The sequence below is a fragment of the Ranitomeya imitator genome, chromosome 6 (assembly GCF_032444005.1).
Source record: "Ranitomeya imitator isolate aRanImi1 chromosome 6, aRanImi1.pri, whole genome shotgun sequence".
NCBI classification, from domain to species: Eukaryota; Metazoa; Chordata; class Amphibia; order Anura; family Dendrobatidae; genus Ranitomeya; species Ranitomeya imitator.
This window is the reverse complement of record NC_091287.1, coordinates 93,538,946-93,564,891: the sequence shown is the minus strand read 5'-3', so window position 1 is coordinate 93,564,891 and position 25,946 is coordinate 93,538,946. Positions and strand designations below refer to the sequence as shown.

General features: G+C 41.6%; 1 protein-coding gene across 2 annotated transcripts in view; it reads right to left on the bottom strand.

The window, feature by feature from the left end:
* The window catches only part of CREB5 (cAMP responsive element binding protein 5), a 622,793-nt gene that overhangs the window by 474,002 nt on the left and 122,845 nt on the right, over positions 1-25,946 (bottom strand). For both annotated transcript variants that reach the window (XM_069729919.1, XM_069729920.1), the window contains exon 2: positions 14,239-14,310. In XM_069729919.1, coding sequence (XP_069586020.1) covers positions 14,239-14,292 — 54 coding nt within the window. In that variant the 5' untranslated portion in view covers positions 14,293-14,310. The remainder of the gene's footprint in view (positions 1-14,238; positions 14,311-25,946) is intronic.

The following is a 25,946-nucleotide window of genomic DNA, read 5'->3' as shown; positions in this document are numbered from 1 at the left end:
ACCAGTAACATTGACTTTGGGGGGCCACTTTTCACCTGCATACAAATATTTTAATACAATTTTTCACAAATTTACCTATATCTCTGTATAATAATAAACTGGGTAGTTTGGTTAATGAATGATGAGATGCTGCTTTTCTCTGTACAGAGTAAAATAAGTAAACTATGCCAAGTACTGCACATACAGTGGGATTGGGGGCCCAGATCTACACAGGGGCCCACCAGGGGATTCCCGTTACCCTATGGGCCAGTCCGAGCCTCGTCACAGCTCTACAACACCACGTGCTTGTACAGGATTACATAGCAAGGTAAAAACTCTTTTTATACATGCAATATTGTATTCAATTACTTAAGGTACCTTCACACATTACGATTTCGTTAACGATATAGTTGCTTTTTGTGACCTAGCAACGATATCGTTAATGAAATCGTTATGCGTGACAGCGACCAACGATCAGGCCCCTGCTGGGAGATCGTTGGTCGCTGGGAATGATCAGAACCTTTTTTTGGTCGCTGACGTCACCGCTGTGCTCTGCTTTACGGCCGGCCGGCGCTGACACAGTGCAGGGAAGCTGACGCCGGGGGACAGACACCGGAATGTAAGTATGTAGTGTTTGTTTTTTTTTAACTTTTACAATGGTAACCTGGGTAAACATCGGGTTACTAAACACGGCCCTGCGCTTAGTAACCCGATGTTTACCCTGGTTACCCGGGGACTTCGGGATCGTTGGTCGCTGGAGAGCTGTCTGCATGACAGCTCTCCAGCGACCACACAACGACCTAAACAGCGACGCTGCAGCGATCGGCATCGTTGTTTATATCACTGCAGCATCGCTAAATGTGACGGTACCTTTAGGTCTTTTCCTTCTCTTTATTATCACACTAGTCACTTTTGACACGTGTCTCCTTATCTGTACTGCAGTTTGCACCTTATTTACTTAAGACCTATAATTTTTCTGCGTTTTCAATACTCTGCTATTGACAGCTTGTGACTGACTTCATCAATCATGTTATTTATTTATTTATTTAATTATAAGTACTTAGAGCACAGTCACTTTGGTTTCTATTGTTTACATTGCAAATCGGCACCTTGTCTTATACAGGTAAAATTCCAACATGATTAAGTTACATGTATCAGTCACATGTATACACAGACCGCAGTTAACCCCTTCCCGACCTTTGACGCCACGTAGGCGTCATGAAAGTCGGTGCCAATCCGACCTATGACGCCTATGTGGCGTCATGGAAAGATCGCGTCCCTGCAGATCGGGTGAAAGGGTTAACTCCCATTTCACCCGATCTGCAGGGACAGGGGGAGTGGTAGTTTAGCCCAGGGGGGGTGGCTTCACCCCCCCCCCCCCCGTGGCTACGATCGCTCTGATTGGCTGTTGAAAGTGAAACTGCCAATCAGAGCGATTTGTAATATTTCACCTATTAAAACTGGTGAAATATTACAATCCAGCCATGGCCGATGCTGCAATATCATCGGCCATGGCTGGAAACACTAATGTGCCCCCACCCCACCGATCGCCCCCCCAAGCCACCGATCTGTCCGGTACACTGCTCCGGCTCCCCTCCGTCCTGTGCTCCGCTCCCCCCGTGCTCTTGTCCGCTCCCCCCGTGCTCCAATCACCCCCCTGTGCTCTGATCCAACCCCCCGCGCTCCGATCCACCCCCCCGTGCTGCGATCTACCCCCCGTGCTGCGATCCACCCCCCCCCGTGCTCCGATCCATCCCCCCCGCACTCCGATCCACCCCCCATGCTCCGATCCCCCCCCGTGCTCCCCCCCATCCCATCATACTTACCGATCCTCCCGGGGTCCGTCCGTCTTCTCCCTGGGCGCCGCCATCTTCCAAAATGGCGGGCGTAAGCGCAGTGCGCCCGCCGAATCTGCCGGCCGGCAGATTCGTTCCAAAGTGCATTTTGATCACTGAGAAACACTGGAAATCCATGGTAAATTCGCAGGTAAAACGCAGCGCCTTTTACCCGCGGATTTTTCAAAAATGATGCTGAAAAATCTCACACGAATCCGCAACATGGGCACATAGCCTTAGGGTTAGGGTTGGAATTAGGGTTGTGGTTAGGGTTGTGATTAGGGTTATGACTACAGTTGGGATTAGGGTTAGGGGTGTGGGGGGGTTAGTGTTGGAGGTAGAATTGAGGGGTTTCCACTGTTTAGGCACATCAGGGGTCTCCAAACGCAACATGGCGCCACCATTGATTCCAGCCAATCTTGTATTCAAAAAGTCAAATGGTGCTCCCTCACTTCCGAGCCCCGACGTGCGCCCAAACAGTGGTTTACCCCCACATATGGGGTACCAGCATACTCAGGACAAAGTGCGCAACAATTATTGGGGTCCAATTTCTCCTGTTACCCTTGTGAAAATAAAAAAATGCTTGCTAAAACATCATTTTTGAGGAAAGAAAAATTATTTTTTATTTTCACGGCTCTGCGTTGTAAACGTCTGTGAAGCACTTGGGGGTTCAAAGTGCTCACCACATATCTAGATAAGTTCCTTGGGGGGTCTAGTTTCTAAAATGGGGTCACTTGTGGGGGGTTTCTACTGTTTAGCCACATCAGGAGCTCGGCAAACGCAACGTGACGCCCGCAGAGCATTCCATCAAAGTCTGCATTTCAAAATGTCACTACTTCACTTCCGAGCCCCGGCATGTGCCCAAACAGTAGTTTACCCCCACATATGGGGTATCAGCGTACTCAGGAGAAACTGGACAACAACTTTTGGGGTCAAATTTCTCCTGTTACCCTTGGGGAAAATAAAAAATTGCAGGCTAAAGATTATTTTTTAGAAAATATTTTTTTTTTTATTTTCATGGCTCTGCGTTATAAACTTCTGTGAAGCACTTAGGGGTTCAAAGTCCTCACCACACATCTAGATTAGTTCCTTTGGGGGTCTAGTTTCCAAAATGGGGTCATTTGTGGGGGATCTCCAATGTTTAGGCACACAGGGGCTCTCCAAACGTGACATGGTGTCCGCTAATGATTGGAGCTAATTTTCCATTTTTAAAAGCCAAATGGCGTGCCTTCCCTTCCGAGCCCTGCCGTGTGCCCAAACAGTGGTTTACCCCCACATATGGAGTATCCACGTACTCAGAACAAACTGGACAAAAACATTTGGGGTCCAATTTCTCCTATTACCCTTGGCAAAATAGGAAATTCCAGGCTAAAAAATCATTTTTGAGGAAAGAAAAATTATTTTTTATTTTCATGGCTCTGCGTTATAAACTTCTGTGAAGCACCTGGGGGTTTAAAGTGCTCAATATGCATCTAGATAAGTTTCTTGGGGGGTCTAGTTTCCAAAATGGGGTTACTTGTGGGGGAGCTCCAATGTTTAGGCACACAGGGGCTCTCCAAACGCGACATGGTGTCTGCTAACAATTGGAGCTAATTTTACATTCAAAAAGTCAATTGGCGCGCCTTCCCTTCCGAGCCTTACCATGTGCCCAAACAGTGGTTTACCCCCACATGTGAGGTATCGGTGTACTCAGGAGAAATTGCCCAACAAATTTTAGGATCCATTTAATCCTGTTGCCCATGTGAAAATGAAAAAATTGAGGCTAAAAGAATTTTTTTGTGAAAAAAAGTACTTTTTCATTTTTACGGATCAATTTGTGAAGCACCTGGGGGTTCAAAGTGCTCACTATGCATCTAGATAAGATCCTTGGGGCGTCTAGTTTCCAAAATGGGGTCACTTGGGGGGGAGCTCCAATTTTTAGGCACATGGGGGCTCTCCAAACATGACATGGTGTCCGCTAAAGAGTGGAGCCAATTTTTCATTCAAAAAGTCAAATAAAAATTCAAAATGTGAAAATTGTGAAATTTTCAAAATTTTCGCCAAATTTCCGTTTTTATCACAAATAAACGCAGAATTTATTGACCTAAATTTACCACTAACATGAAGCCCAATATGTCACGAAAAAACAATATCAGAACCGCTAGGATTCGTTGAAGCGTTCTTGAGTTATTACCTCATAAAGGGACACTGGTCAGAATTGCAAAAAACGGCCAGGTCATTAAGGTCAAAATAGGCTGGGTCATGAAGGGGTTAACAACTTACAATTAGTCCTAAAAGCTAATTATGCTATGTACTCCTATGTCATTTGTTTCTTCTTTGTGGATTATGGTTTCCGACAAAATGTACGTATTTTCTACTTGTTATTTACATTTATCGTCAAGTATTATATGCATAGACCTAGGAGTTTGCTCAATCCATATTGTACATAACAGATATTTGTTGATTTTTTTACAGCTATTTTGTTACACTTTGTCATCTAAACCTATGTTCTTTACCCCCTCCTGCCATCATAATACTTTGAACAATGCGTCTCTGATTTTTTTAGCACCTGTTTCCTGATTTTACTTTTTTAATCATGATATAATCAAAATAAAATGTTAATATTTATTTGCTTTTTCACTTCATTTTACTGGGCCTATAACTTGACCTGGTTCTCGTGTGTCATTAATTGAATAATGTCAGACTGTGTAGGGACAACCCCCAACTATAACACCCAGTTGTCAACGTTTTCATACATTTAAAAGAAACACAGTTTTAGGAAAAGATAAGACATAGAGACGAGTGAATTGATTCGATGCAAATCGAATTCATGTTGGGTTTTAAGAAATTCACAGATCTAGGAAAATTAGACTACGGTAATTTGTTACTCAATTCTTTTGAATCACTAAAAAATGCTCTCTGCTATTTTACACTTTGAAAAAGATTGCATCAGGTACAAAAGGCTTACATGAACGTGGCTGAACAGCAGTGTCGGACTGGGGTGCCAATGGCCCACCAGTAACATTGACTTTGGGGGGACCATTTTTCACCGACAAACAAATATTACACTACCCTCGTTCACAAATGTACCTTTCTATATACACCATGTTATAAATTATTATGCAAATGACATTTTTCTCGGATTTTCCTAAATGGTCGGTGCAAACGACAGTCAGTCTATTAAAAGTCATAACCCGTTAGATTATACATCGAATTGTATTGAAGAAACCTCCCAATGATAACAGTATAATCTCCAAAATGAATAAAAACTCAAAATGCACTGTTCCAAATTATTAGGCACAGTAGAATTTCTAAACATTTGATATGTTTTAAATATTTTAATGTTTTATGGCTACTAGCCAGCCTGAGTACATGTGGGGGTTGCCTGGTTGCTAGGGATTCCCCACATGTAATCAAGCTGTCTGGTAGGCGCAAATCATCCAGCTGCGGCAAGGAAAACTACATCTTCAAGCAGTCATAAATACTCAGAGACCACCCAAGCGTGCTCGTGAAAACTCGAGCAACGAGTATACTCGCTCATGACTGGTCTACATGAACAGTTGACAATCAAGGGAGCATTTATTGTATGTGAACGCTTCCTGGTAGGTGTCAAGCATGAAATCACAGACCCCAAAAACATACTTATCTAGAATAAGCTAAGAAACTAAACCCTAGGCAAGCTAGTTGGGCTTTATTCTTTCATAGGTTTGAATTTGTGGTGACATTAGACCAGATGCTAAAAATGTTAAAGCTGATGAACTCTCACAAACTTACTGTAGTTTTTAAACCTCTCTGAACAAGTTTCTATTCTATCAGATGGTTTAGTTGTGTCTTGTGTTTCATTAGCTCTTATTTGAGCAGATCAATAGGTCTCGAGATTTAGCCTCTGACAAAATTCTCACACAAACATTATTTATTCCTTCTCACGTTTCTTCTGTGGGTCCTTCAACTGTAGAATCCCATGCTTCAGAACTTGCAGGTCATCTTGGAATTAACAATACTATCAAACTGGTAACCATGAATTTTTCGCAGCCAACCATAGTTTGGGACTCTAGGGAATATTTGATTACATGCTGACAGACAGAGGGACTAAGTGACCCTGTTTGTGGAATCTAAGTTAGTCATCAAACACACTGTATGTCTCCATTTTATTTTTGAAAATATTTTTTTCAACCAGGGAACTCAGTTCATATCCAAATTCAAAAAGATTACTATTGAATTGTCATTTTCATCTGCCTACCACCAAGAAAATGCTAATCAGGTAATCGAGCAACATCTTCGGTGATATCCAACTGATCATCAGTCTGACTAAATTAAACTTCTTTGTTTAGCTGTGTTTGCAATTAATAATCAATATCAATAATCCATTATAACTTTCTACTTCTGCAATCTTGTGTATCATCCTTGCCTCAGTTCTTTTATGGCCTCCGAGATGGAAAATCCAGAGGCTGATAAATTTGTGTATAGGTTGAAGCCTATCTAGTCTAATGTCAGAGAGAGCTTGAGCAGAGCACAGGGTAGATAGACCTTTTCTGTTAATAAGAGATGCATGGGCAGGCCTAACTTTGGTATTGGGGACAATATTGGGTTTTCCACTAAAACATCAAATATATGGTTCCTTCTGTTAAGCTATTGATCTTTGGGCAGAGCCACTTCCAAATTTAACTCTCAGCAGCTACTAATAGCTGCCAGTCATTGTTTGTTACATCCCTCATCTGTTCCTTTGTCAATCACTTGTATCCTTAAATCGTCCATCTCAAGGTGCTTAGTTCCTCACCTTGGTTCATGTTTTTGGTTACCCAAATGCCTCAAATTTCTGTCCTTGTTTGACCTGGTTTAACTCCTTTTCTCTGTGCCAGCACATTCCAACAAGCAGCAACCACTTCATAGATATAACCAGCGTAAGTCCAGGTCCCTGTACAGGAGTTAAAGGGGTTGTCCACTACTAGGACGACCCCTTCTTGATCAAAATGTTGATAAAGCAATAAACCCTATACTCACCTCCCATGTTGGCGCCATTCCAGCAGTGCCTTCACTCGCGGTCCTGGGACTTGATTGCGGTTGTTTGGACACCTGACGCCTTAGGACAAATTGAACATGAACAGGAAGTCTGGGCTGCAGCTGATCCCTTACTTCCTCTTCCTGCTCAACTCAACAGGAAGGGGGGTCGTGATTTGGTGCTGGCATCGCATGTCACAACAACAGCACGGGAGCCTCGGGAGAAGGAGTGCCGACATTGCGGGAACGACGCCAGCACAGGAGGCGAGTATAATCTTTATTATTTTGTGGGGGCCAAGCGAGGGGTATGAGAAGAAGTTGTCTAAGTAGTGGGCAATTTCTTCAACAGATGAAGGCCAGAATTCCCTTGAACCTGCTAAATGGCTTGTGAAAAGCCTACAAAGCACTGCCAGCTTACAATGAACAGAGCTAAATTACACAAATATTTAATATGGTAACGTGTTGAACAACTATAGCAATGAAGATGAAGAACATAAATTTAGTAATTTGTGAATAATCCAGAAATGCAAATCAAGAAGCAAATCTCATGCTAGATGGTTCTCTGTCAACTACAACTTGGTACTGTTAGATTTGGAACATTCTGTCTACACAGAACTTAATGTTTCGTGTAATGTCAAAGCGGATTGTGAGGGGTTGCCACGCTTAGCTACTTCCTCAAGTAGACACAGGAACACTTTGGTAGTGAAACACCTGCTGATTTATCAAAGTCAGCATTCACCAAGGCAGGGTTCAGAAAACAGAAGCAGAGCCTTCCTGGCTTAATGGAAAACAAAACAAAATAAAATATTACAGAGTCCTTTCTCCACAGGTTTCAACCTCCAGACACCTGGCAATATCATCCACTCCTCCTTGGAGCTCTATGGGAGTACCTCCTCTCCCAAGACACACACCCCACTGACTCTCCAGACAGGCATTTTAACCCAGACCATGTGATGATCACCTGACCGTGACCTTATCACAGGTGCTGTTAACACACATGCCTGTGTTGGTTCTGCAGGAGGAGATATGGTGAGCACACCCCCCACTCTATGAGTGCTCACTGCTCACAAAACCAGCCCATGTATGCAGGTTTCCTTAACCCTCCCAACACTTAGTGTGCTGGAGGAAAAATATCCTGGTTTCATACCACTGACGTCAACATGCGCAGTGACACATATCTCCCCTCGTACACTGAGCCACTGACCCTGTCACAGGATATTCAGGGTGGCTGGTGGTTTTGCATTCTCAAGAAGACCAGATCGTCTACTTGAAGTGTGGAAAACCTTATATTTGTCAACATGAATCAAGCATGAATCCATGCCAAGGCCTCTTCTGCCAGGAGGCAAGATGAGCAACGCTCTTCAGGTGCCATTCAAAGGTGTCCCCTGAGATCCCTACCTAAAAACTTGATAATAATGCATGGAGTAGTTTGGACGTTTAAAATGTGATCAGGAGCTGAGCAGGTCAGGGTGTATGGAACAGGCACAGGAGCTAAGCCAGCAACAAGTGATCACAAGTTCTTCCACCCCTCACCAGTAATAAAGAAGTTCCCAATTACTAAAATGTTAATGAGCCATACTAGAAATAGGTTTTCAATATCAGATCAGTGGAGGTTCTAACACCCCCATTGATCAGTTGTTACCATCTCTAGAAGGGGACAAATGAAAGCAATGAAGAACACGACTCCATTGTCATGAATATATAGGAGCTGATCTGCAATACCCAACAGCAGCTACTAATCAGTGGTGGTAGTGGTGTCGGTTGTCAGACCCACACAATCTATAATTGATGTCCTATCATAAGGCTAGGGTGAGAGAGCTGTAGATTCTCTCATCCAAGAGAATGGGGCCGATTATTCAAATGACACTCTGATCAGAGTTTGCGCAGAGTGTCTGCATAGTGTGATCCAATTCTCTCAGATATGAGAATCGGAGCAGACTAAGAGGAGGAGATGAAGAACAAAATTTCTCCATCTTCTCAATGGTATCAATGCACAAAAATCAGAGTGCAATCCAAGGATTTCCAAGCACATATTGACTTGGCCGAGTGTGACCTGATGTTCTGATCAAACTTGGACACACCGTGATCCCTTCCTTGGACATCCTCAGTCCGAGTCAAAAAGTTGAACACCCTCACGCACGCACGCACGCACCCTCACAGAATAACATTGGTTTGAGTTTGTTCTGATGTATTGCTGGATCGCACTCAAACAGAAATTACAGTATTATTAGCAAGCCCGAAGGATAAGTCATCAATACATAATACCATAGAAGTAGAAAACAGCTTTAACTTACTCAGAAAAATGTAGAAGGACGTAGATCTGGGGATTTATTATGATGGAATATAGGCTGAACTGGATGGACAAATGTCTTTTTTCGGCCTTACTATGTTACTATGTTACTATGTTACTATGTTACTATAATCTGAATAAATCTTAGAAATATACTTATCAAATGCTTCATATTCATAACAACAAACTTTTAAATACATGCCTAATGCAGAACTCCTGCCAAAATAAAATCTAAAAATGATTTTTATGACGTTACCAACTAACACTGACTCATAAAAAATAAATAAACAGTATTGGCATCTAGAATAGGTTCCTGTGCATAAATCTGCCACATCTGCTTAAAGTAATTGTTTTGAATAGTGTTTATGCAATGCTAATCCCTTCTCCTGATGACCACAACAAATCATCAAGAGAAGAGGACATGCAAATACACTGCAGTTCTGTGAGGTCACTATTGATTGGAAAACAATAGGCAAGAGCAGTCACTCAACAGCACAATGGTCAATAGAAAGACAAGATATTTTCAGCCACTCAAGTTAAACTGTCCTTAGACAGAGACTGGAAGATGAATTTAAAGGGATCCTGTAATGTAAGCAAATGCTATTAACTTGTTGATACAGGGTTAATATGGAGGTTAATAGCGTTTAGAAGCTGCGTAGCGCCCACACTAAGAGCCCCGCTACTGGAAGGAAATTAACTTTATTCCTCCAGGTAGCATTTCAGTCATTTCAGTCATAGGGGTGCAACTGGCACGGCTTTAGTCACAGCTCAGTACATAGAGCCAGCTGTCAGTCAGTGCCAGGGCATGGCAACAGCTGCCGCTCACTGTGCACTGAGTCGTGACTAAAGCCACACTGGCTGCACACCTATGACTGAAAGCCCGAGGCTGTCGGGAGGATTAAAGTTAATATCCTTTCAGCAGCAGGTCTCACTGCGTGGGCACTGGAGAGCTTCAGAACAGTATTAACCTGCAGATTAACCCCTTAACGGCCGCCAGTACACCTTTTAACAGTGGCAGTTAAGGGTACTAATTCCTCAGTGCTGCTTTTTAACAGCGCTGAGAAATAAGGGTACAGTGCCCGGCAGCGTCGGAAAATCTCTGAGGTCTCGGCTATCAGGGGTACCTCCACCATCCCCAGATCCTCCTGCTCTGTCCCCTGGCCCTCCATGTCATCTTCCTGGATGAAAATGGTGAGCACATACACAGTGTACTCGCAGAGATCTGCTGACCAGTACCCGGCAACAATAGGAGATTTTTCCTATTAGTTTATTTTGATCACTGTGATAGACCTTATCATAGTGATCAAAATAAAAAAGAATAGTAAATAAAATCATCCTTTGTCACCCCCTTAGTTAGATAAAAATAATAAAATAAAATAAATAGTATTTTTTTTCCATTCTTTGAAGTTAGGGTTAGGGTTGGGATTAGGGTTGGGGTTGGGGTTAGAACTGGGGTTAGAGCTGTGTTTAGGGTTGTGTTAGGGTTAGGGTTGTGGTTTGGGTTGGGGATGGGGTTGTGTTGGGGTTAGGGTTGTGTTGGGGTTAGGATTGTGTTAGGGTGGGATTGGAGTTAGGATTGGATTTAGGGCTGTGTTAGGGTTGGAGTTAAAATTTGGGGTTTTTCAGTGTTTAGGCACATCAGGGTTCTCCAAACGCAACATGGTGCCTGCCATAGATTCCAACCAATTTTGCGTTCAAAGAATCAAATGGTGCTCCCTCCCTGAGCCCTGCCATGCACCCAAACAGTGGATTTCTCCCGCATATGGGGTATCAGTGTACTCAGAAGAAATTGCACAACAAATTTTGTGGTCTATTTTCTCCTGATACACTTGTGAAAATAAAAAAGTTTGGATCTAAAGTTAATTTTTTGTAAAAAAAAAAGTTGAATGTTAATTTTTTCCTTCCACATTGCTTTAGTTCTCATGAAATACCCGAAGAGTTAATTAACTTCTTGAATGTGGTTTTGAGAACCTTGAGGGGTGCAGTTTTTAGAATGGTGTCACTTTGGGGTATTTTCTGTCATATTGCCCCCCTCAAGATCACTTCAAATGTGACGTGGCCCCTAAAAAAATGATTTTGTAAATTTTGTTGGAAAAATGAGAAATTTATGGTCAACCTTTAAACCTTATAACTTCCTAACAAAGAAAAATTATTTTCCAAGATTGTGCTGATGTAAAGTAGACATGCAGGAAATGCTATTTATTAGCTATTTTAAGTGGCATGACTCTCTGATTTAAGGGCACAAAAATTAAAAGTTTAAAAATTGCTAAATTTTCAAAATTTTTGACAAATTTCCATTTTTTCCATAAATAAATGCAGGTCTTATTGAAGAAATTTTACCACTAACATGAAGTACAATATGTTATGAAAAAACTATCTCAGAATCAGTGGGATACATTGAAGCATTCCAGAGCTACAACCTCATAAAGTGACAGTGGTCAGAATTGTAAAAATTGGCTTGGTCATTAAGGTCAAAATTAGCTCGGTCACTAAGGTGTTAAACGCATATCTGCAAGTTAATATCATTTTTTACTTGACAGGTTCCCTTTAATGTTTGCAGGGCTGGAGGTAAAATATTACTTAAGTCCTATTAAAAGGCATCATCCACTTGGGTGACTTTCTTTTTTTCTTACTTAAATGCATGAATTGGGGCTAAAATTAATTTTTCTGCAATTGGGTTTAATTGAAAATGTTGTAGTTTCCCTCGTACAGCCTCTATGTAGCATTGCCTATTGCTGGCTTCAGAATGAATTAACTGGGAATCAATCAGTCAGCCCGCTGACTTGGCGTTTGTAACACTTGTATCTATCTTCTCTGCTGATTTATGATACGCAAAGTTGAACGTGCAAGAAAAAAAAAGCCACTTAAAAGTAGCTGCAAAATGGATAAGAAAACCCAAATGCAAAAATGATTTTTAGCTGCAGATATATGCATTTAAGTAAAAAAAGTCCCCAAAGGTGCTGCCAACAACTATAAAGGGGTGATCCAAAACAAACATTGGTTTAATCCTAAATGTCTGTCTATTTAATATATTAATATAATTGCTTTTCTAAAATACTTTAATTAAAAATTCTTTATCAATCCCTCTCTACTCTATTTAAATGCTATTTTTTTACCTTCTTATTTGTTTTAATTGAGTTTGAGAATCTCCAGTGCGTGCTGGGATGCTCAAATGAGATGTTATCAGGAAGAAGAGGCTGCTGTGATTACCACAGTCTCTGTAACCAGCCTGAAATGAAGCATCATCAATGACGTCCATTTCAGGGGCTGGGTTAGTCCCTGCTTTACTGAGCATGCGTTGTTTGTCAATTCCCTACATATGCTCAGTAGGATTTTGTCACTGTGCTATATTCCTTTAAATGCACAATGACAGTGCGCTCCCTCACTGGCTTTGATGAGATGTGATGAGACAGCAAGCGAGCGCACTGTCAGCGAGCATTGTAAGGAGATAACACAGCAAGCAGGAAAAGCAGAGGCCAGCCACACTCCCAAAAGTGACGGTTCTTATAGGGTGGAAACAGAGGCTGCGGCATCCTCGACCCATGATGACATCTCATTTGAGTATCCCAGCATGCACTGGGGATTCTCGAACGAAATGTCATGAAACAGGAAGTGCAGAGAGGAAACAGTAGAAAAATTTTAATTAAAGCATATTAGAAAAATAATGAGATTATTACATTGAATATATAGAAGAACAATTTCCTTCTTTTTACCAATAGCCACTTGTGTTAAGGTCATTTTGTCAGTATCTACTATATAATTGTCTAAGGGTCACTTCCGTCTATCCGTCTGTCTGTCTGTCTTTCTGTCATGGTTATTCATTTGCTGATTGGTCTCGGCGGCTGCCAGACATGGCTGCCGCGACCAATCAGCGACGGACACAGTCAGGAAAAAATGGCCGCTCCTTACTCCCCACAGTCAGTGCCTGTCACCCACATACTCCCCTCCGGTCACCGCTAACACAGGGTTAATGCCGGCGGTAACGGACCGCATTATGCTGCGGGTAACGCACTCCGTTACCGCCGCTATTAACCCTGTGTGTCTACAAATTTTTACTATTGATGCTGCCTATGCGGCATCAATAGTAAAAAATGTAATGTTAAAAATAATAATAAAAAAAAACCTTCTATACTCACCCTCCATTGCAGCTTGCGCCGGCCGCCATCTTCTGTTGCAGGTTCCGGTGGCAGAAGGACCTGCCATGACGTCATGCTCATGTGACCGCGATGTCATCACAGGCCCTGCGCGCCTGCGCGACAAGGACCTGCCCTGACGTCACTGTCATGTGACCGCAACGTCATCACAGGTCCTGCGCTCATACCAACCCTGGGACCGGAAGCTGCCGTGGACTACAACGGGCCCTCGGAAAGGTGAGTATATGTTTTTTGTTTTGTTTTTTAATCTGTGACAAACGTGGCTGGGCAATATACTATGTACCTGGGCAATATACTATGTGACTGACCAATATACTACGTGGCTCTGTGCTGTATACTACATCACTGGGCAATATACTGCGTGGCTGCGCAATATACTACGTGGCTCAGCAATATACTACGTAACTGGACAATATACTACGTGGCTGCACAATATACTACGTCACTGGGCAATATACTACGTCACTGGGCAATATACTACGTGTCTGGGCAATATACTACGTGGCTGGGCAATATACTACGTGACTGGGCAATATACTATGTGGCTGGGCAATATACTACGTGGCTGGGCAATATACTACGTGGCTGGACAATATACTACGTGACTGGGCAATATACTACGTGGTTGGGCAATATACTACGTGGACATGCATATTCTAGAATACCCGATGCGTTAGAATCGGGCCACCATCTAGTTAAGTCTATATGAGGTTAAGAGCTTTAAAATGGAGATGTCAGTGTGTTTTTCATGTCTTCTAAGGGCCATTGTAGTACTTGTGATCCACAGAGTATCAGTTCACTGTGAATCAAATTTTTGAGATCTTTAGATAAAGCTAGCAAAGCTGAATTTCAAAAGATTCGCTCCTGACTACACTTCACCTGTTACTGGTTTTGATATAATAACTTGCTTTTGAATTCAGATACAGTGGCCTTTGCAATAAAAAAAAAACCTTTTGTAGATTACAATACAAATCATCCTTATAAAACAATCTCATGCACTTACCTGTGAGCAGCCATTAGCATTGCACACAAAGGAACGGTCCTGCTCCAAGTTCATCTCTTATTCTTCATATATCTAGAATGAGAAATGGTGCTAATTAGATACTCAGGAATCTTCTCACTTCACCAGTATCAGTTTATCATTTCAGTATTACTAACAAGACATTATTATTACAATATCATAAGAAATTCGTTTTGAAAAAAGAGGATATAATTGCTTAAATTGCTGTTTTTTATGATTTATCTGTACAAATATTTTACAAGTATTTTCTTTCATTTATCTTATATTGTTACCTTTCCAAATATCATCTGAATTTTTTAAGCAAATGACTGCCTATGAATATTCAATAACATTCCCACCCTGGACTAGCCCTCATACAATGGGGGTGCGTCTTATAGTCAGGATGCACTTACCAGGAGACACATCCCAGGCTGATGCGCAGCAGTTTGGCAGATGATTGGTGGTGTGGGGGCTCCGCCGACATTTGTGGAAATCCCGGAGCCACCACAGATCCATCCTGGGCTGGTGAGCGGCACTTTTGCAGATGATCGGTGGTGCGGGTGCTCTGCCAGCTTTTTGTGAAAGGCCGGAGCACCCGCAATTCCATTGTTGTAATGATGAGTTGATCTTCATGAAAATGGCCGCCAGAGGCGGCGCTTGCGCAGAATGAGACGAGACGGTGCAGAGATCTCAGCACTGAGATCTCATTCTACGCATGCGCCGCTCCGGTGGCCATTTTCATGAAGATCAACTCATCATTACAGCAATGGAAGTGCGGGGGCTCTGGCCTTTCACAAAACACCAGTGGAGCCCCCACACCACCGGTCATCTGCAAAAGTGCTGCACATCAGCATGGGATGGATGTGTGGGGCTTTCAAAAAATGGTGGAGCCCCTACACCACCAAGCCTGCTGCACCAGCCTGGAATGAGCCAGAACACCTCCTAAGACCCCTCTCCGCCAGCGCTCCCTATCACACCCTACCCCCCCAAGTAAGCTGAATAATTTGAACTATAGGACGGACCCTCATGTGACGCATTATTTTTTTTTCCCAATTTTTCTTCTGAAAATTTGGGGTGCGTCTTATGGTCCGGAGCGTCTTATAGTCCAAAAAATACGGTAATTTAATTTATAGCATTAGTCAACCCTACATGCTTACAACCTTGCCAGCCTGTGCTGTGACCTCCTTTTTTGAAAGCCCAACAACAGTTAATTGGTCATGAAACAAGCTCCATCTTATACTAATAAAATCAGGATCTGGGCTGTTGTATGAAGAGTTCATAAATGAAACAGTTTTTTTGTCTTTCTATGTGCTGAACTCATTGACAACAGTGAAGAAAATCTCTCCCTAAAAACTTCATTCACATCCATTTCTAACAAAAGGAACATTTGATTTTCTGGTAAGTAATGACTGTTACATGTCTGTGTTTTCTTCTAGATCAATTGAGAAAAATGGAAATGTCCGTTTTTGATTGAATCATGTCTTAAAACTTGTCTATGCAAGTCAACAGGTCGGTGAAAAAAGTGTAGCACTCGAATGCCATTCATGTGTGATCAGCGTGCTGTTCGGTTTTAACAGTTTAATTGATAACTTGGTATTTTTTGCATATGACAAAAACAGATACCACATCGTTGATAAAAAAAAGGACACAAGCGACAAAATTGGATGAAATTAAGATTGAGCACCCTGATGGCAGACGGTCCATTTTTTCTTGTATGCATTAAAAAAATTGGATGTCTGAATGAGACCTTAAGCTATGTTTACAGATTTTTTTTGTGGATGTGGATTATTAAATTAATCTGCTTCAAAAGCCACATAAAAAGCACCTCAAATACTCTTCCTATTAATTTCATTGGGAAATGCACATGTGTCTACCATGTTATGGTGCAGCTTAAAAAATCTTTTGGCCAAAACAAAAGCTGCCGGCTATATGTGTGATCTGGTGATGGGAACTGTTAATGTGTGATAGGTGAGAAGTGGAGTTTTTCCAAGACAGAGCGGTGGGACTGTGACAGTTCGAGGGGTGGAGGTGGGACTGTGGACAGTTCTAGGGGTGGAGGTGGGGCTGGGGTGGAGCCTGGGTGGAGTCTCAAGGGGGCCCCGAAAATTTTGCCAGTATGGGGCCCCGAAATTTCTAGTGGCAGCCATGCTTTCTTGTATTCGCGTGTATCATTGATTTATGCAAAGTTTGTTGAAAGTACATTTCCCATTTAACAATTTCAATACTAATTTAAAGGGAACCTGTCACCCCCAAAATGGAAGTTGAGCTAAGCCCATCGGCATCAGGGGCTTATCTACAGCATTCTGCAGGCGCCGGGAAAGGTCAGAGAGGCCTGGCGCCTGTGCACTGCAGTACTTTGCTCTGCCCTCAACAGGGCAGACAAAGCACGCCTGCGCTGGAGCCGCAGCGTGAAGACAAGAAGAGGACGTCATCATATTAAGATGGGAGGCCCCGGACCGGACCGTGACACCCATGGGACCGGCCCGCAGCGGAAACGCCCCGGGGTGAGTATAATATAACCTCTTTTTCTCATCTTTCAGGATACATCGGGGGCTTATCTACAGCATTCCAGAATGCTGTAGATAAGCCCCTGATGCCAGTGGGCTTGGCTCACCTTCCACTTTGAGGGTGACAGGTTCCCTTTAACTAGAATTTTAATTTAGCCTATGGAGCTGCCAAACTGTTGTCTGACTGATGTCAGGGGATAAATGAGTTGCACAGGTTGGCAGCTATTCATATCCTTACACTTTCATAAAACAAACATTTGTGTTCAATGTGCAGCAATTAGGTGACTTTCATGCAACTTTTAAGCCTCCTCATACTTATGTCACTTGGAATGCTTAAAAAAAGAACAATGAAAATGCTGGAATTTCATCTCATTTTTTGAAAATGAGAAAACAAAATATGAGGGAGAAGCCCAAAGTAGTATTTTGTACATTGTAATATGGATTTTTCTGGTGGTTTTGAAATCCTATAGTGAATATAATGACAAAAACAGAAAAGCATGCCATAGCCATCTCTTTCTGAATGTCAAAGCTATGTATTTGGCTTTCTCTGGCAGCCACATAGATATGAAGAATGGAGCGGGAGTCAGGCATACCGCTCCTTCTAATGGGGGGATAAAAGTACCTCGTTCTGGCGATTGGTGCTGGTCCCAACAGATAGACAGGCGTAATTGTACGATTTTTTTATTTTTTTAATTTCCCTACAGTGCTCTACAAATAATTACATCATAAATTCAGATGGATGCAACTAAAGGTACCTTCACACTGAGCAACTTTACAACGAGAACGACAGCGATCCGTGACGTTGCAGCGTCCTGGATAGCGATCTCGTTGTGTTTGACACGCAGCAGCGATCAGGATCCTGCTGTGACATCGCTGGTCGTAGCTGAACGTCCAGAACTTTATTTGGTCGTCAGGTCGGCGTGATTCGTCATGTTTGACAGCAAAAGCAACGATGCCTGCAATGTTTTTTCACGGAGCTAACAACCAGCGAGAACGATAAGTACATCACTGGATCGCTCCTGCATCGTTCTGGAGTTGCCGTGTTTGACATCTCTACAGCGACCTAAACAGCGACGCTGCAGCGATCTAGTTTAGGTCGGATCGTTGTCTATATCGCTGGTGCGTCGCTAAATGTGACGGTACCTCTACACTGATTTTAATGGTCGTTCGTCTAGCTAAAGGGTGGAGTACCTTTTTTTTTTTTTTACCAAGGGCTATCTGGATATTTATACCATTATTTGAGGGCCGCACAAAATTATCAACTTAAAAATTATCCTGCTATATTTGGTCAAACATTTAAATAACGGACCCTTTAATGTGACTGCTGCAACTGCTTCTCTATAGTGAGGCTGTGATGTTATGCAGTATTGATAATGATGGTTCTGCCAACTGCTTTTCCAGGTTTATGTCGATTGTGGACACCAGTCGACTGTTTGTGATAAGTTTTGAAAAGAACTGATTTCTGCAGTAAGCTATTCCTAATACAGCTGCATTTTATACTGCATGTCTCATCAAGATGGGAAATTCATCACTGCTCACATAAAGTTTACAGAACTTGAGCTGTTGGAGGTCTGCAGTATACATTGCAAAGAAGACATAAAGACTGATGTATATACATCATATGGGATACACCAAGACTGCTGTATATACATCACATAGGAGACACAAAGACTTCTGTATACATCACATGGGATACACTAAGACTGATGTGTACATCACAAAAGAAACATTAAGACTGCTGTATATACATTACATAGGAGAGACTGAGACTGCTGTATACATCACATAGGATATACGAATACTGCTGAATATACATCATGTAGGAAACACTGAGGCCGCGGTATATATATCACATAAGATACATTGAGACTGCTGGATATATATCACATAGGAAACACTGAGACTCTGCTATATTCATCACATAAGACACAGAGGCTGCTGTATACATCACACAGGGGACATAGACAATGCTGTATTCATCATATAGGACACACTGAGACTGCTGTAAATAAATCATGTACGATACACTGAAACTGCTGTGTATGCATCACATAGGATACACTGAGACTGATGTACAGATCACATAGGATACATGGAGACTGCAGTATACATCACTAGGATACACTGGACAATGTACACATCACATGGGATACAGTAAGATTACTGTATAAACATCGCATAGGACACACTGAGATTCATACTACCTGCCAGTTGTTTCAATTGCATTTCTGTTGATTTTCTTAGTTATGCTTTATCCCTACTCTTGGGACCACTGTAATTTTAAGCATGTAAAAAGCTTTATTCACTTGCAGCAAGTAGTAATAGTGTTAGATAAATACAATGATAACAACATATCAATATCAAGAAACAGATGGTGTAGATTGTGAGCCCTCGCGGACAGGGTCCTCTCTCCTCCTGTACCAGTTGTGACTTGTTTTGTTTAATTAAGATTATTGTACTTGTTTTTATTATGTATACCTCTCCTCATATGTAAAGCACCATGGAATAAATGGCGCTATAATAATAATAAATAATAATAATAATATTAGAGCGAAGCCTTTCTCTACAGATAACATTTTAGCTAAGTATATGGGGAAACGGGACCAAACAATTGAGTAAATTACATAACAAAAAGGACATGGTCAAAGAAATGTGAATGCAGAAAACTTTCAAGAGGCACCAGGAGCAAACTAACACTGATTACATCGCATTAAATAGCTGATTGTGCGTTAAGTGGGACAATCCTGAAACCTATACTATACAGAACAGCACAAAGATCTTTTTTCAGTTGATGTAGTACAAGTGTAAGATATCATGTAGCTCACCAGCCTGACCTACAACATTTGACTTTAGAGAGCTTCTAAATTAAATACTTTTTCAGTTTAACCCCTTAGTGACAGAGCTAATTTTGACCTTAATGACCAGGCCAAATTTTAGAAATCTGACCAGTGTCACTTTATGTGGTAATAACTCTGGAATGCTTCAATGTATTCCAGTGATTCTGAGACTGTTTTTTTTTTTGTGACGTGTTGTACTTCATGTTAGTGGTAAATTTTGGTCAATCTGAATTTCGCTTATTTATGAAAATTTAAAATTTTTCCAGTTTTCAAACTTTAACCCCTTAACGACTAGAGGTATTTTTGGTTTTGCATTTTCATTTTTTGCTCCCCATCTTCCCAGAGCCATAACTTTTTTTATTTTTTGGTCAAAATGATGATGTGAGGTCTTGTTTTTGTGGGACGAGTTGTACCTTTGAACCGCACCATTGGTTTTATCATGTCGTGTACTCAAAAATGGTAAAAAAAATTCCAAGTGCGGTGAAATTGCAAATAACGTGTAATCCCACACTTGTTTTTTAGTTGGCTTTTTTACTAGGTTCACTAAATGCTAAAACTGACCTGCCATTATGATTCTCCAGTTCATTATGAGTTCATAGTGATAAATAGACGTGTGCACAACCTAGGAAGGTGCACGGGTAGGTTCCCAAACCGTTATGACAAGTAAATACAAAACCCGGAACGCAACTTTGTGGTGAGAAGAAATGGATAATTTACTGTATCCCAAGAAAAAAACGTTTTTGGTCACACAAAAGGACCTTCGTCAGTAACATATAATGGGATAGGAGATGGGTATTAGTGGCTATACACGCTGCCGGTAATGCCTAGGATGCAACGCTGGTTCATATGAAGAGAGAGAATATGTACAGCCTTAGTGTTGGCTGGCCTCGCGGTGTCCACCGCTGTATCAGTCAATTGAGTGCCGGGTTTTGTATGTACTTACTCATTATGAATTCATAGACACTAATCATGGCAGTGACAACCATAGATGTCTCCAGGAGACCTCTAGTTGCCATGCCAACACATCGGTGACCCGCGATCACGTGATGGGGTCACCGGTGTGCGGATTTCCGGCACAATTGACGGAAATTAATGTTAAATGCTGCTGTTAGCGTTTGACAGTGGCATTTAATAGGTTAATAGCTGATTCCACCAACGGCTGTTTCGGGCACATGTCAGCTGTTCAAAACAGCTAACACGTATCGGGAAAGATGTGAGCTCAGCGCCGAAGCCCACATCAACGCGAGGCAGTCCAAAATTGGCATAAATGTATGCCTGATGTCGGAAAGGGGATAAAATGTTGTGCCCTTAAATCAGATAGTTAGACCACACAAAATATGCGAGTGGCACTACCCAAAATGTAGTCAAAAAGTTCTGTTAGGGCTTGGAATAGAAGGGGAACAATTTGAATTTTGGAAGACAAATGTGGCTCCATTTGGAATAGATTTACAGAACCTGTGTGGTTCAAGAGCAACAGAAACCCCCTATGTGTTTTTTGTAAATTATACCCTCTAATGTTTTTATCTAGGGAGGTAGTGAGTAGTTTGATACCACCATTTTTTATGCAGTTTATGCAACACGAGTTTGAAAATTTACAATTTGCATTTTTTTCCACTGTCACTTTCATGAATCTTTTTTGTACGTTCTGAGGAACACACCTCCAATGTTATTTCACTAGTTTTTTTTAGTAATAATTGGTGTACACGTGATACTCTTGGTGAAGAAATGGGGAAATAGGGATTAGGGGACAAAACATTCCGGCTTATACTTGAGTCAATAAGTTTTCCCAGTTTTTCGAGGCAAAATTAGGTGCCTCAGCTTATACTCTGGTCAGCTTATACACGAGTATATACGGTATGCGTCTGTGTATTATAAGGTGCTAAGAAAATCAACTATGAGACTGTATGTGGCCACTAGCTCAAAGGGAATAGGGAAATAGAGAGTGACTACAGATTAGTGCTATATAGGCATAGTATTGGTAGTAATTTCCCATTGCCCAGTGAAATAACCTGGTATGTGGTGATTATAACAAAAAAACAGCAGTCCCAATCCAGAAAACTTACAAAGTGACACTGGTGAGATTAAAAAAAATATGGCCTGGTCAACCCCTTTAACCCCTTTACCCCCAAGGGTGGTTTGCACGTTAATGACCGGGCCAATTTTTACAATTCTGACCACTGTCCCTTTATGAGGTTATAAATCTGGAATGCTTCAACGATCTTGGCAATTCTGACATTGTTTTCTTTAACCCCTTTACCCCCAAGGGTGGTTTGCATGTTAATGACCAGGCAAATTTTTACAATTCTGACCACTGTCCCTTTATGAGGATTGGGTGCATGGCAGAGCTCGGAAGGGAAGGAGCGCCATTTGACTTTTCAATGCAAAATTGACTGGAATTGAGATGGGACACTATGTCACGTTTGGAGAGCTCCTGATGGGCCTAAACATTGAAACCCCCCACAAGTGACACCATTTTGGAAAGTAGACCCCCTAAGGAACTTATCTAGCTGTGTTTTGACAGCTTTGAACCCCCAAATGTTTCACTACAGTTTATAATGCAGAGCCGTGAAAATAAAAAAAAATTTTTCACAAAAATTATTTTTTAGCCCCCAGTTTTGTATTTTTCAAAGGGTAACAGGAAAAATTTGACCCCAAAAGTTGTTATCCAATTTGTCCTGAATACGCTGATACCCCATATGTGGGGGGAACCACCGTTTGTGCGCATGACAGAGCTTGGAAGGGAAGGAGCGCCATTTGACTTTTCAATGCAAAATTGACTGGAATTGAGATGGCACACCATTTCAAGTTTGGAGAGCCCCTGATGGGCCTAAACATTGAAACCCCCCACAAGTGACACCATTTTGGAAAGTAGACCCCCTAAGGAACTTATCTAGCTGTGTTTTGACAGTTTACTACAGTTTATAATGCAGAGCCGTGAAAATAATTTTTTTTTTTCACAAAAATTATTTTTTAGCCCCCAGTTTTGTATTTTCCGAAGGGTAACAGGAAAAATTTGACCCCAAAAGTTGTTATCCAATTTGTTCTGAGTACGCTAATACCCCATATGTGGGGGGGAACCGCCGTTTGTGCACATGGCAGAGCTCAGAAGGGAAGGAGCGCCATTTGGAATGCAGACAGATGGATTGGTCTGCAGGCGTCACGTTGCATTTGCAGAGCCCCTGATGCACTTAAACAGTAGAAACCCCGCAGAAGTGACACCATTTTGGAAAGTAGACCCCCTAAGGAACTTATCTAGATGTATTTTGACAGCTTTGAACCCCCAAGTGTTTCACTACATAACTACATAACACAGAATCGTGAAAATAAAAATTAATTTTTTTCCCACAAAAATGTTTTTTTAGACCCCCAAATTTTTATTTTCCCAAGGTCAACAAGAGAAATTGGACCCCAATAGTTGTTGTCCAATTTGTCCTGAGTATGCTGATACCCCATATGTTGGGGTAAACCCGTTTGGGCGCACGTGAGAGCTCGGAAGGGAAGGACCACTGTTTTACTTTTTCACCACAGAATTGGCTGGAATTGAGATCGGACGCCATGTCGCGTTTGGAGAGCCCTGATGTGCCTAAACAGTGGAAACCCCCAATTCTAACTGAAACCCTAACCCCAACACACCCCTAATCCCAACCATAACTCTAACCACACCCCTATCCCTGACACATCCCTAACCCTAATCCCAACCGTAAATGTAACCCTAACCCTAACTTTAGCCCCAACCCTAACCCTAGCCCCAACCCTAGCCCCAACCCTAGCCCTAACCTTAACCCCAACCCTAACCCTAGCCCTAAACCTAACCCTAACCCTAACCCCAGCCCTAACCCTAACCCTAGCCCTAACCCTAACCCTATCCCTAGCCCTAACCCTAGCCCTAACCCTAGCCCTAATGGGGAAATGGAAATAAATACATTTTTTTAATTTTTTAAATGTTTCCCTAACTAAGGGGGTGATGAAGGGGGGTTTGATTTACTTTTATAGCGGGTTTTCTAGCGGATTTTTATGATTGGCAGCCGTCACACACTAAAAGACGTTTTTTATTGCAAAAAATATTTTTTGCGTTACCACATTTTGAGACCTATAATTTTTCCATATTTTGGTCCACAGAGTCATGTGAGGTCTTGTTTTTTGCGGGATGAGTTGACGTTTTTATTGGTAACATTTTTGGGCACGTGACATTTTTTGATCGCTTTTTATTCCGATTTTTGTTAGGCAGAATGACCAAAAACCAGCTATTCATGAATTTCTTTGGGGGGGGGGCGTTTATACCGTTCCACGTTTGGTAAAATGGATAAAGCAGTTTTATTCTTCGGGTTAGTATGATTACAGCGATACCTCATTTATATCTTTTTTTATGTTTTGGTGCTTTTTATACGATAAAAACTATTTTATAGAAAAAATAATTATTTTTGCATTGCTTTATTCTGAGAACTGTAATTTTTTTATTTTTTTGCTGATGATGCTGTATGGTGGCTTATTTTTTGCGGGACAAGATGATGTTTTCAGTGGTACCATTGTTATTTATATCTGTCTTTTTGGTCGCGTGTTATTCCACTTTTTGTTCGGTGGTATGGTAATAAAGCGTTGTTTTTTGCCTTTTTTTTACGGTGTTCACTGAAAGGGTTAACTAGTGGGAAAGTTTTATAGGTCGGGTCGTTACGGACAAGGCGATACTAAATATGTGCACTTTTATTGGTTTTTTTTCATTTAGATAAAGAAATGTATTTATGGGAACAATATATTTTTTTTTTCTTTATTTAGGAATTTTTTTTTTTTTTTTTTTACACATCTAAAACATTTTTTTTTTCTTTTTTACTTTGTCCCCGGGGGACATCACTGTATAGTGACAGATCGCTGATCTGACACTTTGCAGAGCACTGTGTCAGATCAGCGATCTGATGTGCCCTGCTGCTTAGTTACCAGAGCCTGCTCTGGACCTAAAAGTACTCCCTGCAGGACCCGGAAGTAGCCCCGCGACCATTTTGGATCCGGGGCCTGCAGGGAGGAGACGCTCGGTACAAGGTGAGCACATTGCCTTGTACCGATCGTCTCAGGGAAGCACGCAGGGAGTCCCCTCCCTGCGCGATGCTTCCCTATACCGCCGGCACACTGCGATTTGCATGTTTGATCGCGGTGTGCTGGGGGTTAATGTGCAGGGAGCGGTCCGTGACCGCTCCTGGCACATAGTGCCGGATGTCAGCTGTGATAGTCAGCTGACACCTGGCCGTGATTGGCCACGCTCCCCCCCGTGAGCACGGACGATCGCGCTGGACGTACTATTCCGTCCTTGGGAATTAGGGCCCACCCCACATGGACGGAATAGTACATCCAATGTCAGAAAGGGGTTAAGGTTAAAATTGGCTCGGTCACTAAAGGGTTAAACGATCATCTACTCATGTAAACGAGCCCTAAGTGATTTTCCCCAACATTAACTACCCTCTATACCCAGCTATAAAAAATATACCCAACCATGTTCTAGGCTTAGCTGTCACCATGAAACATGTTAAGAAAGTGATGTGCAGAGCGGGATGAAGACAGAGGAAGGTATTGGGTTATTATGACTATGTAATTATAAACGTTGCTAAATCTGGTTTCATATGTTGATACTTCTGTTCTACCGATGTGTCTCCTTGAAATTCCATTAAGAAACACATGAATAATAGAATACATTGTTCCTTCAAAGATCATGAATGTGAATGGAGGATTAAACCAGATATAATGTAAGACATCATAAAGAAAGGAATGGGGGAACAGAAATATGATTGCCTTCAGCACTTATGTCCACTCCCTAATATTGAAATAGAAGCTCGGTTTTAAGGGTTTGGATTGTAGCAGTTAATACTTTGATAGACTGAGAGACAGCTATCTGATTGTATTCCTCATGACAAGAGAAAATGATTTGCCAAAAACTCTTACTGGTTTGACGCATTTAGCTCACTAATGCCAATGAGCAGATTTCCACTAAAATCATTCTTTATCCCCTAATCCCAATGATTTCAACCTTTACAGGCCGAAATCTTTAAAAGAGTCTATTATCCAAATTGTGTATAATCCTATTCATGTTTAAAGACGATTTTTAGCAGTGTACTGAGATTTTCAGTTTTTTTACATGACGTATGAGCTTTGCGCAGCATTTATATCTAATAAAAAAATGAATATATCTCTAATAATAAAAAGAACACTAAGGCTACACATAATTGTATATGCTCTCTACTGATCATTTCTCTTATAAACTAGAATGTAACGCCCAGAATGGCCTACAGATTAGGAGAGATAAATTTAGTCAGTAAACTTAGCTCTGCTACATTTGAATTCTAAAGCATGACCATACAGTGCACCTGTAATCTGACAGTAA